Source organism: Ochotona princeps, chromosome 20 (assembly GCF_030435755.1).
Source record: "Ochotona princeps isolate mOchPri1 chromosome 20, mOchPri1.hap1, whole genome shotgun sequence".
NCBI classification, from domain to species: domain Eukaryota; kingdom Metazoa; phylum Chordata; class Mammalia; order Lagomorpha; family Ochotonidae; genus Ochotona; species Ochotona princeps.
The window spans coordinates 20,999,177-21,018,120 of record NC_080851.1 but is presented as its reverse complement, the minus strand read 5'-3'; the positions used below and the strand labels follow the sequence as shown (position 1 = coordinate 21,018,120).

The 18,944-nt window shown below is 48.3% G+C and overlaps 1 protein-coding gene across 3 annotated transcripts in view; it reads left to right on the top strand.

Moving 5' to 3' along the window:
• The window catches only part of ANLN (anillin, actin binding protein), a 55,133-nt gene that overhangs the window by 16,533 nt on the left and 19,656 nt on the right, over positions 1-18,944 (top strand). For 2 of the 3 annotated variants that reach the window (XM_058678055.1, XM_058678057.1), the window contains exons 8-13: positions 3,065-3,191; positions 8,263-8,373; positions 15,528-15,751; positions 16,616-16,761; positions 17,020-17,167; positions 17,766-17,901. In XM_058678055.1, coding sequence (XP_058534038.1) covers positions 3,065-3,191; positions 8,263-8,373; positions 15,528-15,751; positions 16,616-16,761; positions 17,020-17,167; positions 17,766-17,901 — 892 coding nt within the window. The remainder of the gene's footprint in view (positions 1-3,064; positions 3,192-8,262; positions 8,374-15,527; positions 15,752-16,615; positions 16,762-17,019; positions 17,168-17,765; positions 17,902-18,944) is intronic. The other variant, XM_058678056.1, reaches the window with a different exon arrangement.

Sequence of the window (18,944 nt, the reverse complement as noted above, 5' to 3'; positions counted from 1 at the left end):
AGAGGAAGATCTTCCGTCCGATGATTCACTCCCCAGGTGAGCCGCAATGGCCGGTGCGTGCCAATCCGAAGCCGGGAACCTGGAACCTCTTCTGAGTCTCCCACGCGGGTCCCAATGCATTGGGCCGTCCTCGACTGCTTTCCCAGGCCACAAGCAGGGAGCTGGGTGGGAAGTGGAGCTGCCGGGACTAGAATCGGCGCCCATATGGGATCCTGGGGCGTATTTCAGTTCTTGTGATGTTTCAGTGGAATTTTTCCTTTGATGACTTTAAAATGAAATTTAAAAAACTTTAATTATTCATAGTTTCAGATTTGTCTTAACTTTCTACTTAAGTGCTGGTGCAAAAATATTTCTTAGAATGTGCTTTTCTTTTTCTTGATTATTGCTCCTTAGATACCATACTTACAGACGCTCTGTTCTATTTGGGCACCACACACCAGAATTCTCTTTGCTCCTGTTAAATTTTATTATTCAGCCTTGAACAAAATCTGTACTTAGAAACTGTGGTCTATTGAGTTTATATGCACTCTGTGTATAAAGTACTGTTAGGATGTAATTTTAAACTATACAATCGCATTTATAGTGGAGGGCCAATAGAAAATTGAAGAGTAAGTTTCACAGCGTTCTTTAAGAAAGATTTACTTGATGGATGTTGGGGATTTTTCTTTTTTCATCACTTTTCTTACTTAACACATCAAGTTTTCCAGCGTTCTGACTGGAGTGTATTTTTGTCTCAGATGCCCTAGGACATCTTTTCTGTGCCCACATCCAGATGTAGATCCAGCCGAGCACAGACTTTCTGGAGATGATGCTTCTTGTTATTCTGATCTTGCCGCTGAGATTCAGATTGGCTATAGAAGCCGCTGTGTTTTGGAGCAGTGTCTTCCTCTTGGAGTCTGTCTTCACTACGACCCTACTGTGTGCTAATCCAAAGTTGTCTGGGAGTTGATCCTTGGATCCTTCGATCCTTCCTCGTATCTACTATGCCCCCCATCTGCTTGCATCTAGCACTCATGCATGTAAACACGGGCATCCGGGGATTGGTTTCTGCAGTCTGTCATCAAGCTGCCTTTCTTCCGTGGTTTCCTCTGTCGTTACTGTAGTAGCTGTCACAGCTTTGTATGACATGCCTTGCTGCTAGTCTGGCTACTTTCCAGTCTCCTTGCTTACAGAGCAATATTTTTCAAAGACAAATATTCATCTGTTAACTTGTTTAAAATCATAAAATGTCAAAACTGCCTGGCTTGACATACTGAATTGCTCCTCACCCGCCCCTCCGCACATCTTCTCCATGGTGTTTCTGCTGTGCCGTACACGCTGTGCAGTTTCTCAGCTGCACCTGTGCTTCAGCCCAGTTCCTGTTCCTGGAGGACAGAGACACCGTGCTTTCCTTACCATCATCATGGAGTGAGTGCATTGTGTATTACCTGTCGTCTTGCAGCTGCTTTGTTGTCTCCTTTTCAAATCATCTTTACCAGGGATCTGTCACTATTTGTTCCTTTCTATTTTTCCTTCTGTTTTTTCTTTTGAACTTTCCTCACTCAGGCTTTTGCCCCAAACCTCCACAGATCACTACCGCACTTCACTACCTCAGTGTTCTTCAGTGATCAATTTTCAGTTGTTAAATTTGACCTATTTGTAGCCTTTTGTACTCTTGTTCACTCTTTGAACTTTGTTCACTTGATCGCCAGTGTGTCATTCTCATGACTTTCCCCCTGTGTCTCTGGGGTGCAGAGGTTTAAACTATTTTGTACTCAGTGATTCCTGATGGATTTGTTAAATTCCTTCCCAGACAATGACATGTTCCCATGTGAGCAACGTTCTGAACACTGTAAGAGTATAGAGGTCTCCTGCCTCCCAAAAGCTCAGGTAGCGAAGAGGTAGGAAGAGATGCAATTGAGAGCATGCTGTTGTGAAAGTCAAGGGACGAAAAAGCCTTTTGAGAAGGAAGGAGTGGTTGTGACTGTCAGGTGTTGTCAAGTGGGTCGAATGGGTCAGCATGCTGTAACGGGCAGGGGCAGTTTAGTGAAGTGGGAGCACAAAGTGCAGGTGGTGATTGATTGAGGAGACTTTGGGAAGTGAGGAGCAGAGCCACGAAGTATAGATAGCATTGCTCCAGAGAGGGGGGACAAGGAGGGTGTTGGTTGGAGGGGAGGAAAAAGCAAAGTATGGTTTGTGTTTGCTTTGCCCTTTCTGGGAGTGCAAGCTAATTTTTGGTTGATGGGAAGCAGCCAGTAAAACTTCAGAAGTTGAAAATAGAGGTGGAAGACACACACCTCAGGACAGCAGGCGCTGTTTATATGATGAGTAAGAGCATGGATGTGTCACCAGAGCCCAGGGAAAAGGCTGTCCCTCCAGCTGGCAGATGATAGGAGAGAGAACAGTCTTGGTTTCAGTCTGAGTCCTTTTGGCAGAGTGAGATTACTGTTAGGGCTAGAAGGTGGAGAGGGGATACATAATGAGGATGAGGCTGTGGGAGTGCTTTTTGCTAAGGACGAGGTTGTGGGGCACACTAACGGGGTTCTGGAGAGAACCATGCAGGAGGAGCTTGACTTAGTGGGGAGACAGCACCAAGCAGTGTGGAAAGGGTAGAGGTAAGAAGGCTCTGAGAACAGTGACTGTCAGGCTTCTGTTGGATACGTTCACTAAGCACTGAATCCTCGCAGGGTTACCGTCAGTTGGATAACAACATCACCTCCTTTTCTGGTGAAGACAAGGAAGGAACTGCCACCAGCTTGTATAGGTGTGAGTGGAGATAAGTGACACAGGAAAAATTGTTTTTCCCATTTGTGACTTATACTTTAATTATTTTGTCAAAAACTGAACTTTGTGTGAGCTTTCATTCTTCTTGCCCCTTAGTCTCTAATAAAGATTTTATCTATTGGATGTTTACCAAGAATATGATTTAGCACAAGGGTGAGCCCTTCCAGGAACAGTCTCTGGTTCTGAGGAAACGTACATAGAATCGTACTTAATAATGATCTCGTTTCACTCAGTAATGTATAAAGTAACAATATCTGTAGCTTTAAAAAATAAAATTCACCTCCTCCTGTGCTTTTTGCAGGAAATCCTCTCTCAAAACACTCCCGTCAGGAAACATCAAGCTGTTTCAAATACCTCGTCGCTTCCAGTAGCAGAAAAGGTGACAGCAAATCAGACACCAGAGAAAACTCCCAACACAGCATCTGCAGGTCAGTGTTTTCTGTTTCAGCTTTGCTTGAAACGTAGCTTTTAGTTGACCTGAGTGGAAACTGGATTGGAAAGCAGAACAGCTACTCTGCTCTAGAAAGACAGATCCACTTCTTGGTTTCCACTCAGCTTTCTCATTTGCAACCTTACTGTGTGCTTCTCCTTTGGTTCTCTTTCTGTGGGGAAAATCCGTGCTCCTGAAGACAGTCTAACTTCTACTTTATTTGGAGAAAAATTTGATAGTACCATTGAATTTTTTTTTTTTTTTACTTTCTTTTTTTTTAAGTACCATTGAATTTAAAATGTGCATACTCCTTGCCTTTTCTTCTCATGTTACTTGAATGACACAGATATTCTGTTGGTTCACTCCCCAAATGCCTAGAATAACTGTGCTGGGCCAGCAGAAGCCAGGGACCGTGAACTCATTCTGGGTCTCCCGCATGGCAGCCTCCCCAGCTGTTAGCACAAAGCTGGCTCAGAAGTGAAGTAATGAGGATCCTGGCCCTGCACTCTGGCATGGGACAGGGGAGGCCGTCCAAAGTGCCATCTTAACTGCTGTGCCAAGTTGAGTAATTCAGCTTTTCCAGTATTCCTGTGACATTCCTTTTTTCCTTTTTAAAAAAGATTTATTTATTTTTATTAGAGACAGAGAGGAAGATCATCCGTCTGCTGATTCATTCCCCAAGTGGCTGCACTGGCCAGAGCTGTGCCGATCCAGAGCCAGGAGCTTTCTCTGGGTCTTCTGTGTGGGTGTTGGGTCCCAAGGCTTTGGGCCATCCTTGACTGTTCTCCCATGCCACAAGCAGGGAGCTGGAGGAAAGCGAGGCACTGGGACATGAACTGATGCCCATATGGGATCCTGGTGTATGTAAGGCAAGGACTGTAGCTGCTAAACTACCAAACCGGGCCCATGACATAAATTCTAAAACTATTATGCAAAGATATGTTTTTAAAGAAATGCATTACAGCCCTGCTTATAGTGGTAAGAAGACTTTGACAGGACGAGCATTATTTATTTACCAGGACACAGTGGGTTAAACCACTATTTGCAGTGCCATCATTCCATTTAGTCACTGGTTTGAGTCCTAGCTGTTCCACTTCTGATCAAGCTCCCACTAATCTGCCTGGGAAAGCAGTGGAGGATGGCCTAAGTACAGGGACCCCGTCAACCCCACTGGGACACCAGAATGAAGTTCTTGGCTCCTGGTTTCATCCTGACCAGTCTTAGCTGTGCAGCCATTTGGGGAGTGAACCAGTGAATGGAAGATTGCTGTCTATCTCTTTCTCTATAACTTTGCTTTCAAATAAGTAAATAAATCTTAAAAAATATTTTAACTGACCTAAGTAACCATCAGTACAGGACTGTTTAAATAAGTTTTGTCAGATCTGTATAAGCAAATATTATATGGCTGCCTGAAGGAATAAGGTAGCTTTGTAATGACAATAAATCTATGTAACATAGTTAGATTTTAAAAAGCTGTCTTATTTTAAAAATCATGGAAAGGGGATTAAGCTTCCACTTGGGACTTAGGCATCCATATCCAAGGCCTGTTTGAGTCCGTCTGGCTTCGTGCTGGGAGGCAGTGGGTGGTGGCGCAGACGCCTGGGCCCCTGCCCGCCAAGAGAGAGGCCTGCCTCCTGGCTTTCGCCTGACCCAGCCCTGACTATAGGAGTCATTGGGGAAGTGATCCATTCAGTGCAAGATTAGCTACTTTTTTTGTTGTTCTCTTCCAAATATGAGATAATATGTGTACTTTCTGTGTCTGGCTTATTTCAGATAACATAATGACCTCTGCAAATTCATTTTGCTGCAAATTTTAGTATTTAATGTTTTTGTGGCTGGGTGATACTTTATTGTGTATAGTGCCACATTTTCTTTATCCAGTCATGCATTGATGGACACCTAGGTTGATTGCATTGTGTTATTGTGAATACTGCTGACATGCTCATGAGCATGCAGGGATCCCCAGGTGGGCTAATTGGATTTGTTTCAGGTATATGCTCAGAAGGATAGCTGGGTCAGATGGGGGGCTGATCTAGTATTTAGTTTCTTTAAGTAACTGCCATACTGTTCTTCATGACTGCACTGATTTGCATTTTGTCAACAGAGTATAAGAATTCCTTTTTCCTCACATCTTTGTCAGTGTTTGTTAGTTTGCCTTTTTGATAATAGCTGTTCTAGCTCATCGTGACTTGGGTTTGCATTACCCCTAAGGTTAGTGATATAGAACATTTTTTTGTGTGTATTTGTTTACCATTTGTGTTTCTTCTTTTGAGTAGTCTGAAGATCCTTTGGCCACTTCTTAACTGAATTCCTCTTAAGTTATTGTTGATAGTGGTTCTTAATCTTAGAAAGCTGAGTAGTTTGCAAATATTTTTTCTCATCCTTTCACTTGTCTCTTTACTGTGAAGAAGTTTTTAAATTTGAGATGCTCTCATTTATTTAGTGCTTTTGTTACTTGGTTTTTGGAGTCTTAAGGTCTTTGCCCTTTACCAGTGTTTGGAAGTATTTCTCTGTTTTATTCTACATGCTTTGTAGTTTTAGGTTTACATCTGGATCTTTATTGTATTTGGAATTAATTTTTACATATTGTGGGAACTATCCAATGTCACTATGTTGCATGTAATATCCAATTTTCCCAGCACCCGTTGTTGGGTACTGTCCTGCTCCAACAAATCATCTTGGGTCCCTTCTTGAACATTTGATGATGTATGTGAAGGTATTTTTGTGCTGTCTATTCTGTTTCATCTGTGTGTCTATGCCGTACCATTCTGTCACAGTGTTACTTTCTGTCACAAGTTTTAAGTTTTAAAGTTGAGAAATATAGGTCCTCCAACTTGGTTTATATTTTTCAAAATTGCTTTGGATATTCAGAGTTCGTTAAGACTGCATGCGAATCCTTTAGGGTATGTTTTTACATTTCTGAAAAAAAAATGTTACTGTGATTTTGATAGGGTTTGCACTGAAGTTGGTAGAGTCATCTTAACAATATTAACCTGTGGGTATGTAATGTCTTTCCATCTATTTGTGTCTTCAAATTTCTTTTAGTAGTCTTGTAGTTTTCAGGGCACAAGTCTTTCACCAATTTTAATTGGGTCAGTTCTTTATGGTGTTGCTGTAAGTGCAATTTTCCCTATAATTTATTATTCAGATTGTTCATTATCAGTGCATAGATACTCAGCTGACGTTTTTTTAATGTCCTGTAACTTTTTGAATCTTTTAAATTCTAATAATTATATAATGTTACATGTTATATACTTAGCATTATGTTTATTTAGCATTTTCAGCATGTAAGATCATCCTCTATAAACAGAGATAATTTTACTTCTTTCTTTATAATGCCTTTTGTTTCTTTTTCTTATATTATTGCTTTGGTTAGGACTCTTAGGAGTATGTTGAAGAAATAATGAGGTATGGGTTTTGTTTTTGTTTCCCATCAGTGACTGTTGCCTGAGGGCTTTTGATATATGGCCTCTGTTATGTTGAGGGTAGTTTCTTTTCCGATTTTTGAGTAATTTTTATTGACACTTAGAAAAACAAATAAATTGTAGAGTAGCATGTATAGTGCCATCAGCCACCTTATGATCCAACAAAGTGGACATGTCTACATAATGGGAAAGTAAACATAACTTACCTGGTCATGTTGGTGTCCCGACTCTTGGCGAGGAGGAAGGGAGAGATGGGGACTTGGAGAGGACAGATGTTTTGAATGATTATTGCCTTCGAACATTTCTAGATTTGAATATTTTAAACACAATGATATATTACTAATATATTTTTAAATGATTTTATTTTAATTTTTATTGGAAAGGTGGATATACAGAGAAGAGGAGAGACAGAGGAAGATCTTCCATCCGATGGTTCACTCCCCATGCAGCCACAATGGCTGGAGCTTAGCCAATCTGAAGCCAGGAGCCAGGAGCTCTTTTGGATCTCCCACGCGGGTGCAGGGTCCCAAGGCTTTGGGCCGTCCTCAACTGCTTTCCCAAGCCACAAGCAGGGAGCTGGATGGGAAGTGGGGCCACTGGGATTAGAATCGACGCCTGTATGGCATCCCAGTGTGTGCAAGGCGAGGACTTTAACCACTACGCTATCGCGCCAGGCCCTATTATTAATATTTTAAAAGGCAGAGTTGCAGAGAAAGAGCAGAAAAGATAGAGAGATTGATCTTCCAGTCTCTACTTTGCTGCCCCAAATGGTCAAAAGAGCCAGGGCTGGGCCAGGACTAAGCCTGGAACCTCCGGAGGTTTCCCACGTGGATGTGTGGTCCCAAGCTCTTGGGCCATCTGCTTTTGATGGACATTAGCAGGGAGCTGAATCAGAAGTGGAGTAGCCAGATATAATGTCCATATGGAATGTTGGCATAGCAGGCAGAGATTTAACTTGCGATGACACAGCATGTAAGCCCCAAGTTTGGATATTTTAAAACAAATGTCCTGCTTCCCATCCAGCTCCCTCTTTATGGTCTGGGAAAGCAGTCAAGGGCGACCTAAACCTTTGGGACCCTGCACCCACGTGGGAGACCTAGAAGAGGCTCCAGACTCCTGGCTTTGGATTGGCTCATCTCCAGCCTTTGTGGCCACTTGGGGAGTGAATCATTGCACAGAAGATCTTCCTATCTCTCCTCCTCTCTGTGTATTTGTCCAATAAAAATAAAATTTTTAAACACACACACACACACAAATGCATAGTTTTATAGTGAGAATAATAACAAAAATCTTTAAAAAATTCTGGATTCTAAGGCAGGCATTTGATCTATCTATAAAGAATCTTACGTCATGCATTGGAGTATCTGGTGTTGATACTGGCACATCTCCTTCCTCCTGCTTCTTACCTACGCAAACCTTAGAGGTCGCAGTGATGGCTCAGATGGTAGGGTGCTTGTCCACCCAGGAGGACAGGATTGAGTTCTTGCGCCTGGCGTTAGTCTGATTTGGTCCTAGCTGTTGTAGGTGTTTATGAAGTGGAGCAGAGCATGGACCTCCCTTGTATCTCTGTCTCTCAAATAGCAGTTTGAAAAGCTTCAAGTTCTTATGTATATTCAAATGATGTTTCTTAATTTTTTTTTTTAGATTTTACTGATTGCAAAATGACGAAATCTAGCCCTTTGAAAATAACATTGTTTTTAGAAGAAGAGAAGTCCTTAAAAGTAGTATCAGATCCAAAGATTGAACTTCAGACTGGTTGGTTTTCAATCTTTATTTCTTTTTTTTTTTTTTTTTTTTTTTTTTTTTTTTTTTTATAATCCATTTTATTGTATTGTTGTTGACAATCTTTACATAGTTAACTATAGTTGAAGGAAAATCAAGAAAGAGAAGAAAAAAAAAAAAAAAAGGTTCAGGGGGATAGGGAGGTGGGCAATGCTATTATGTCCATATTGTTTCCATCATGTATCTGAGGTAAAAGGGGATATTGAGGGAGAAGCCCCACCCGGTTTCCCGCCCACCCCAAGTCCCGGATGTGGGGCATGCTCTGAGATATGTGCTCAAGTGGAGTTAATAGTTCTCCAGTTATGAGTCACTGCCAGTTTCGCTCGATGAGGTGGTCCACTGATTGATATGGTCCATCATGAAGTCTCCATTTGTCCCATATTTCGCTGCCAACATGTAGCTGAGATGAATGATTGTCCTATTCTGTCTTCTGTCTTTTCTTGGTTAGAATTCTGAGTCCAGCAGTTCAAGTGGGGAGATCTCCAAAGATACTTTGAGGTATTCCCAGACCAGATTCTGGTATGTTCTAGCAAGCACAGGGCCCGGCACAGTCCATCACCCTGATCAGCTGGTGGTTGCAATTGCTGTGTTGGTTCTGTTTTCAGTCCCGAGTTGCACTGGAACCAAAGGGTGTTGCAGTCCAGTCTGGTTCGGCCCTTACATCAACCAGTGGGAGCTGCAGCCTAGTCGGGGTGACCCACAATAACCCCCACCAAGCCTGCCCCCTACCCTGGTTTGCCAATTTGTGTAGCAGAAGACCAGTCTGTCCCCCATCCCATTTGGCTCTGGTACTTGTCAATGGGTATTAAAGCTTAGTTCTATCTAATCGACTCAACCATCCAGCCCTCACAGATGTTGTTGAGTGCCTCTGTCTAGCCATCCCAGCCCCCGTCCTAGTTTTCATGCCCTCCCACGGGACTAGTGACCCAAGAGGGGGGAACCCACTTTTTCCCTCCCACGTCTCTCTGTCCCGGTTTATGCACTCTTTAGGTGGTCCTGTGATTTAACTCGACAGAATTAGTCCCCAGTGCCAGCTTCTGCCAGCTGATGCTGTGGCCCTGATCTTGTCCACATGCAGCGCACAGGTGTTGTAGCCTTGCTTAGTCGTGTCTGTCTCTATCCCAGCCAACACTCTCCAGTGGGAGTGGTTGTCCAGCGAGGGGAGCAGCCCCTTAACCCCCCCGCCAGCTCTGCCCCTCCCTTCCTGGATCTCACGTGTGCTGGATGGGTGCTGCATTCATATCCAGTACAGGCAACCACGCCCTGGCGTTCCATAATGTGTACTGGTTTTGTCGCAACCAAACCCGGCCCATTCCACACTCTGTTCTGGTGATCGGATTTGCCAGAGGATGACATGAACTGATTCAGCCTGGCCTGCTCCTGACCCATGCCGAATGCATGCCAGTGGGGAACTTTCCATGGCCTATTCTGGGCTGTTTCCAATCATGCTTCTCGCGCTTACCTGCAGGGACTGTGTCCTGCCAGAGGAGTTGCCCAGGCTCCTCCATCAGAACCCCTCCCTATGCCAGATTTTGCGCTTGCCAGGGGGTTCTTGAGCCAACCCTACTCAGTTCACCTCCTGTCCTAGCAGGAACAGTGGCTTTTCCTGGCTGGCTTTCACCCCATTCTGACTCTTGTTGTTGGATGTTTCAGCCCAGCCATGGCTCGTCCATACCCACATACAGCTCACACATGGCTCAGAAGGGGATTGAGACCCAGCCTAGTCAGTCCCACATCTACCCTGTTTCTCCATAACACCAGATGGTGCTGGGATCTGAGCCGGCCTGGTGCATCCAATCCCAGCCCACACTAGTGCCTCGGGTGACTGCAACTGTTTCCTAGATAGAACGCAGCCCCCATTCCAGCACATACACCCCTTGGTGGGAACCTCATCCCAGCTGTGGCATCCCAGATTGGGACCGTTCCTAGCTGTAAATCACGCACCTGCACGTGGTTGCTCCGAGGACCATTAGGTGCCAGCCTGCTACACAAGCCGGAGCTTATCTTTTACTTGATAGGTGTTCAAAGCTCAGCATTATTAAGGGATTGGAAGTTCTTCAAAGGAAGAGTTACTGGCATTGGGAATCTTTAGGATTGACTCAGATCCCAGAAACAGTGGGGTCACTCTAGAGCTATCTCAGCAGCGATTCAGATGTCCAATACCCCAGAGCTCCCCGGCCGGGCGGCCAGCAGGCTCAGCCTGGCGCCAAATGGCGCACTGGCCGCCCGGGCCCAGCCCGCCATGAGCCATGGGCACATGGCGGACTGGGTTCGGGATCCGAGCTAGACGTCCTCTCCCGCAGCCCTCGGCTCGCCTCTGGCAGCCGGAGGTTAAATCCTGCAGGCCCGAGGTTGCGCCCCTCCCCAATCCCGTTCACCCACCACCCAATGAGGGTGTTGGGTGGGTCCCGGACATGCCCAGTCACGGAGGCCTCCCCCCTCGGCGTACTCACCCCAGAAGGAAGCAGGCCGCACCCAGGCATGTCCGGGCCCAGCCCGCCATGAGCCATGGGCACATGGCGGACTGGGTTCGGGATCCGAGCTAGACGTCCTCTCCCGCAGCCCTCGGCTCGCCTCTGGCAGCCGGAGGTTAAATCCTGCAGGCCCGAGGTTGCGCCCCTCCCCAATCCCGTTCACCCACCACCCAATGAGGGTGTTGGGTGGGTCCCGGACATGCCCAGTCACGGAGGCCTCCCCCCTCGGCGTACTCACCCCAGAAGGAAGCAGGCCGCACCCAGGCATGTCCGGGCCCAGCCCGCCATGAGCCATGGGCACATGGCGGACTGGGTTCGGGATCCGAGCTAGACGTCCTCTCCCGCAGCCCTCGGCTCGCCTCTGGCAGCCGGAGGTTAAATCCTGCAGGCCCGAGGTTGCGCCCCTCCCCAATCCCGTTCACCCACCACCCAATGAGGGTGTTGGGTGGGTCCCGGACATGCCCAGTCACGGAGGCCTCCCCCCTCGGCGTACTCACCCCAGAAGGAAGCAGGCCGCACCCAGGCATGTCCGGGCCCAGCCCGCCATGAGCCATGGGCACATGGCGGACTGGGTTCGGGATCCGAGCTAGACGTCCTCTCCCGCAGCCCTCGGCTCGCCTCTGGCAGCCGGAGGTTAAATCCTGCAGGCCCGAGGTTGCGCCCCTCCCCAATCCCGTTCACCCACCACCCAATGAGGGTGTTGGGTGGGTCCCGGACATGCCCAGTCACGGAGGCCTCCCCCCTCGGCGTACTCACCCCAGAAGGAAGCAGGCCGCACCCAGGCATGTCCGGGCCCAGCCCGCCATGAGCCATGGGCACATGGCGGACTGGGTTCGGGATCCGAGCTAGACGTCCTCTCCCGCAGCCCTCGGCTCGCCTCTGGCAGCCGGAGGTTAAATCCTGCAGGCCCGAGGTTGCGCCCCTCCCCAATCCCGTTCACCCACCACCCAATGAGGGTGTTGGGTGGGTCCCGGACATGCCCAGTCACGGAGGCCTCCCCCCTCGGCGTACTCACCCCAGAAGGAAGCAGGCCGCACCCAGGCATGTCCGGGCCCAGCCCGCCATGAGCCATGGGCACATGGCGGACTGGGTTCGGGATCCGAGCTAGACGTCCTCTCCCGCAGCCCTCGGCTCGCCTCTGGCAGCCGGAGGTTAAATCCTGCAGGCCCGAGGTTGCGCCCCTCCCCAATCCCGTTCACCCACCACCCAATGAGGGTGTTGGGTGGGTCCCGGACATGCCCAGTCACGGAGGCCTCCCCCCTCGGCGTACTCACCCCAGAAGGAAGCAGGCCGCACCCAGGCATGTCCGGGCCCAGCCCGCCATGAGCCATGGGCACATGGCGGACTGGGTTCGGGATCCGAGCTAGACGTCCTCTCCCGCAGCCCTCGGCTCGCCTCTGGCAGCCGGAGGTTAAATCCTGCAGGCCCGAGGTTGCGCCCCTCCCCAATCCCGTTCACCCACCACCCAATGAGGGTGTTGGGTGGGTCCCGGACATGCCCAGTCACGGAGGCCTCCCCCCTCGGCGTACTCACCCCAGAAGGAAGCAGGCCGCACCCAGGCATGTCCGGGCCCAGCCCGCCATGAGCCATGGGCACATGGCGGACTGGGTTCGGGATCCGAGCTAGACGTCCTCTCCCGCAGCCCTCGGCTCGCCTCTGGCAGCCGGAGGTTAAATCCTGCAGGCCCGAGGTTGCGCCCCTCCCCAATCCCGTTCACCCACCACCCAATGAGGGTGTTGGGTGGGTCCCGGACATGCCCAGTCACGGAGGCCTCCCCCCTCGGCGTACTCACCCCAGAAGGAAGCAGGCCGCACCCAGGCATGTCCGGGCCCAGCCCGCCATGAGCCATGGGCACATGGCGGACTGGGTTCGGGATCCGAGCTAGACGTCCTCTCCCGCAGCCCTCGGCTCGCCTCTGGCAGCCGGAGGTTAAATCCTGCAGGCCCGAGGTTGCGCCCCTCCCCAATCCCGTTCACCCACCACCCAATGAGGGTGTTGGGTGGGTCCCGGACATGCCCAGTCACGGAGGCCTCCCCCCTCGGCGTACTCACCCCAGAAGGAAGCAGGCCGCACCCAGGCATGTCCGGGCCCAGCCCGCCATGAGCCATGGGCACATGGCGGACTGGGTTCGGGATCCGAGCTAGACGTCCTCTCCCGCAGCCCTCGGCTCGCCTCTGGCAGCCGGAGGTTAAATCCTGCAGGCCCGAGGTTGCGCCCCTCCCCAATCCCGTTCACCCACCACCCAATGAGGGTGTTGGGTGGGTCCCGGACATGCCCAGTCACGGAGGCCTCCCCCCTCGGCGTACTCACCCCAGAAGGAAGCAGGCCGCACCCAGGCATGTCCGGGCCCAGCCCGCCATGAGCCATGGGCACATGGCGGACTGGGTTCGGGATCCGAGCTAGACGTCCTCTCCCGCAGCCCTCGGCTCGCCTCTGGCAGCCGGAGGTTAAATCCTGCAGGCCCGAGGTTGCGCCCCTCCCCAATCCCGTTCACCCACCACCCAATGAGGGTGTTGGGTGGGTCCCGGACATGCCCAGTCACGGAGGCCTCCCCCCTCGGCGTACTCACCCCAGAAGGAAGCAGGCCGCACCCAGGCATGTCCGGGCCCAGCCCGCCATGAGCCATGGGCACATGGCGGACTGGGTTCGGGATCCGAGCTAGACGTCCTCTCCCGCAGCCCTCGGCTCGCCTCTGGCAGCCGGAGGTTAAATCCTGCAGGCCCGAGGTTGCGCCCCTCCCCAATCCCGTTCACCCACCACCCAATGAGGGTGTTGGGTGGGTCCCGGACATGCCCAGTCACGGAGGCCTCCCCCCTCGGCGTACTCACCCCAGAAGGAAGCAGGCCGCACCCAGGCATGTCCGGGCCCAGCCCGCCATGAGCCATGGGCACATGGCGGACTGGGTTCGGGATCCGAGCTAGACGTCCTCTCCCGCAGCCCTCGGCTCGCCTCTGGCAGCCGGAGGTTAAATCCTGCAGGCCCGAGGTTGCGCCCCTCCCCAATCCCGTTCACCCACCACCCAATGAGGGTGTTGGGTGGGTCCCGGACATGCCCAGTCACGGAGGCCTCCCCCCTCGGCGTACTCACCCCAGAAGGAAGCAGGCCGCACCCAGGCATGTCCGGGCCCAGCCCGCCATGAGCCATGGGCACATGGCGGACTGGGTTCGGGATCCGAGCTAGACGTCCTCTCCCGCAGCCCTCGGCTCGCCTCTGGCAGCCGGAGGTTAAATCCTGCAGGCCCGAGGTTGCGCCCCTCCCCAATCCCGTTCACCCACCACCCAATGAGGGTGTTGGGTGGGTCCCGGACATGCCCAGTCACGGAGGCCTCCCCCCTCGGCGTACTCACCCCAGAAGGAAGCAGGCCGCACCCAGGCATGTCCGGGCCCAGCCCGCCATGAGCCATGGGCACATGGCGGACTGGGTTCGGGATCCGAGCTAGACGTCCTCTCCCGCAGCCCTCGGCTCGCCTCTGGCAGCCGGAGGTTAAATCCTGCAGGCCCGAGGTTGCGCCCCTCCCCAATCCCGTTCACCCACCACCCAATGAGGGTGTTGGGTGGGTCCCGGACATGCCCAGTCACGGAGGCCTCCCCCCTCGGCGTACTCACCCCAGAAGGAAGCAGGCCGCACCCAGGCATGTCCGGGCCCAGCCCGCCATGAGCCATGGGCACATGGCGGACTGGGTTCGGGATCCGAGCTAGACGTCCTCTCCCGCAGCCCTCGGCTCGCCTCTGGCAGCCGGAGGTTAAATCCTGCAGGCCCGAGGTTGCGCCCCTCCCCAATCCCGTTCACCCACCACCCAATGAGGGTGTTGGGTGGGTCCCGGACATGCCCAGTCACGGAGGCCTCCCCCCTCGGCGTACTCACCCCAGAAGGAAGCAGGCCGCACCCAGGCATGTCCGGGCCCAGCCCGCCATGAGCCATGGGCACATGGCGGACTGGGTTCGGGATCCGAGCTAGACGTCCTCTCCCGCAGCCCTCCAATCTTTATTTCTTATTAACTCTGGGTATACCGTAAGAAATAATATACCGATAGAAGCATGTATTCATATGTATGGTGTTGTATATTTCAAAATATGTAATTTTTATACTTTATTTAAAATTAGAAAATATTCTAGCATACATGAAGATGTGATACTGTTAACAGTCACTGTTAGGCCACTCACTTTTATGTGGAAAAGTCTGCCCTCCACCCTGCTCCTCTCTGCATGCAGAGGGTTAAAAGCCCCTGAAGTTTGTTTGTGAACCCTGCCTTACGTGATATTAATATTTTCCAGTTATTGACTCTGCTTTGTTAAGGAGCAACTTCCAACAATATAAAAGAGTCATGTTGAAAGGGCATTTTTGGAAATCCTAAAGCATTTGACTATTACTTACAATTTTAGTTTTTAGTTAACACTCTTTGTTAAATTGAAAGCATCAGCTCAGCTTTTAAAAACCCAACTTTCAGTTCTTACAAAATGTTTTTGGAACTTTGAAAATTGTCTTGGTTTCATATTTTAGTATTTTATTGTTTTGTTTTAGAGGGGCTTTTCCTTCAGGCTTTTTCGCATTTGTTGATTTAGTAAGCTTGTGGATGTTAGTTCTCGACCTTTGCTATCCCTTTAGTTCTTACAGGTCTGGATCACAGTGTCTACCTATTGCAATGTTTTTCAGAAGTGGTGCGAGAAGTTGAGATGAGTGTGGATGATGAGGACATCAATAGTTCAAAAGTCATTAATGACATCTTCAGTGATGTCCTAGAGGAAGGTGAATTAGATCTGGAGAAGAGCCAAGAGGAGATGGACCAAGAGGAAGCAGAAAGCAATGAGGACCAGGAAGATGCACTAAATATCTCCTCGATGTCTTTGCTTGCTCCGTTAGCACAGACAGTTGGTGAGGTAATTTCAGAGGTAAGCAGACACTAAATGTTAGCAGGCTTGACATAAATACACTAAGGAGTATCTGTGCTCACCCTTTGTTATTAGTGGATGGACATTTGCCATTGTATAGTCAGAAGGATTTTGCAAACTTGATGAAACATTTTTGAAAGGACAGCTTAAAACTTTGCTTCCTGTTGATGTATGACAAAGTCCGAAGAGTAACAAAATTAAAATTCAATAGCAAACGTTTAGGTTCAAGTTCTGCCTCTGCCTATTTATTGTTTATTAGATTCTCGGGGATTTTTTCTTGCCAGCACTCCCCAAGGCCACCAAGGAGAGAGGCGATGGTGTACTTTCACCACAAAGACCACCAGGGACGATCTGGTGGGGGATCTCCATTTATTGTGAAGAAAATATAAACTTATATAGGCTAGGAATTGGGGGGGCAGGAGGGAGTCTCCCAGTAGTCCCTTCACCTAACAGTAACACTGTAGTTGACTACAAGGCACGCCTTATCCTTTGAGACCCTCCTGTCATGTCACAGGACAGGCATGGCTGGAAGCTCTGTCTCAGGTAATGGGCAGGTAAGCTGTGGGTCATGCCTACCAGGTAGCAGGCAGAGATCTAGGGACCATCTCCCACATTCGATTATCTGTAGTTCCTTCATATGCTAAATGAGTTTAGCAGTAGCACTTTCCCATAAGATGGATATGAATGTTCAGTTATATTAGTGAATTAATCTTTAGCATCGGAAGTATTGTAATTACCATCCGTTGAGAGCCAAGTACTGTAGATAGCTGTCACTTTAAATGACATCATTTGTTCTGGAGAGTGCTCTGGTTGTCCATAGAATTTACTTGTAATTGATGTGCTTTTGTGCAGAGTTTAGTCTCCTCACCTAGACTGGAATTGAAAGGTACTAGTGTAAGTGATGAAAGTCCCAAACCAGGAAAATTCCAGAGGACCCGTGTCCCTCGAGCTGAGTCTGGTGATAGCATCGGTTCTGAGGAGCGCGATCTCCTTTACAGGTAGGAACCTTCTGGAAGCGTGTGAGTCAAGTGATATCATGTACTATCCTTGGTGATTACTGTGTTAGTGAATAACTCCTTTTTCAAAGTTGGGAATAACGTGCTAGCTTCTGTTTTACCTAACGGCCTTTGGATTTTGGCAAAAGGCTTTCCTGATAAGTTCAATATAAATATCAAAATCTGGTGATCTGTTCAATAAAAGATTGTGCTCAATGTCTACTGCCATATTTCTGATAGAGTATACCTTATTTCCTCAAGCATTGATGCATATAGATCTCAAAGATTCAAAGAAACAGAACGTCCTTCAATAAAACAGGTGATTGTCCGGAAAGAAGATGCTACTTCAAGAATAGATGAAAAAAAGGATGCCTTTCCTTGTCAAGTTAATATCAAACAAAAAATGCAGGTATGCTCTTCTGTAGCATGGGGATTTTGAATATTTATACTGGATTGTGAACTCATTAGGGACAGGAGCCCAGCCCTACTTGTCTCAGTACCTTGAGGAACTAGGATGGTGCCTGATGCAAAGGAGTTCATTAATTCATTCTTGGATTCAGCTTAACATCAGAAAAGAACTCGTGTTTAAAAAAAAAAATTGGAAATTTGCTATTGCTGAAATAACTTTAGCATAAGTGGTGATGGTGAAGTGTAGAATTTATTGTACTGTTTGAGATTTTTAGATGCTTAGGAAAGCATTGCAGAGAAGATGACAGGATCATAATTCTTTCTGAATTTTTACTTTGTTGGGCATAGCCCCAATTATAGATGTAATAAGTGGGTCAGAAGTCTTATAAGGAAGAATGTTTATGGTATGAGTATTTTAACATGTTGAATGTACTTGATGCACAATCTAGAAACTTGAAGAGTAAGGCTGTAGCATTCTGGCCTAACTCTGGGAATTTTAGAGATTATCCAGGTTTATGAGAATTAAAGTTTCAATGAAGTAAAAGCAGTGAGTAAACTGTACTTTTTTCCCTCTTTTCTTTGGTTTTCCTTATAATAAGGAACTCAACAATGAGATCAATTTGCAGCAGACTGTGATCTATCAAGCTAGCCAAGCCCTCAACTGCTGCGTGGATGAAGAACATGGAAAAGGGTCCCTGGAAGAAGCAGAAGCAGAAAGACTGCTCCTCATTGCAAGTAAGTGTGATGCACATGAAGTAATTCCAAGAAAATTTCCATCCAAGGAAAACTCATTTCCTCTTGCATATTCAGAAATTGCTAAATTTCTCCGAAAGGAAAGATTTTTTTTTCTGATAGTGTTTCAGTTTGTCTGTTTTTAAAAATAATTTATATATTTTACTTATGTATTTGAAGAGCCAAATTACCGAGAGGGAGTGGCAGAGAAGATTCTAGGGAATCTGACTGATTGCATAAATGGCTGCAGTAGCTGGGGCTAGGAGCCAGGAGCCAGGGATTCCATCCCAGTCCGTCCCCTGTGTGGGTGACAGGTACCCAAGGCCATGGTCAACCTCTGCTACTTTCCAGGCACATTAATTAAGAAGTTGGATCAGAAATGGAAAAACTGGGACTTGAACCGGCTTTGCTGCATGGGATGCCAGTGTCATAGATGGTAGTTTGACTTAATGCGCCATGGTACTGGCCCCTTATATACCTTTTTAATTATTTAAAGGGTTCATAAAAACTTTCTATGTAAAATAAAATATAATTTGCATGAAAGGTACAAACAGTTGAAATACATTTGAAGAAATAGAGTTATAAAGATTATCTTAAAAACGAACATGTATAGGGCCCAGCGTGGTAGCCTCATGGCTAAAGTCCTTGCCTTGAACGCGCCAGGATTCCATATGGGCGCAAGTTCTAATCGCAGCAGCTCCACTTCCCATCCAGTTCCCTGCTTGTGGCCTGGGAAAGCAGTTGAGGACGGTCCAAAGCCTTGGGATCCCGCACCCACGTGGAAGACCTGGAAGAAGTTCCTGGCTCTTGGCTTCGTATCAGCACAGCACCTGCTGTTGCAGTTACTTGAGTAGTGAATTATTGTATGGAAGATCTTCCTCTCTGTCTCTCCTCATCTCTGTACATCTGACTTTCCAATAGAAATAAAATAAAATTCTTTAAATAAAATGAATATGTATATACTCTTTCTCTTTCTCTTCTGTCTATCTATTCCTAAAACCACTTCTGCGAATTTTTTTGTATATGTTTGTGGTAAGATAGGGCAT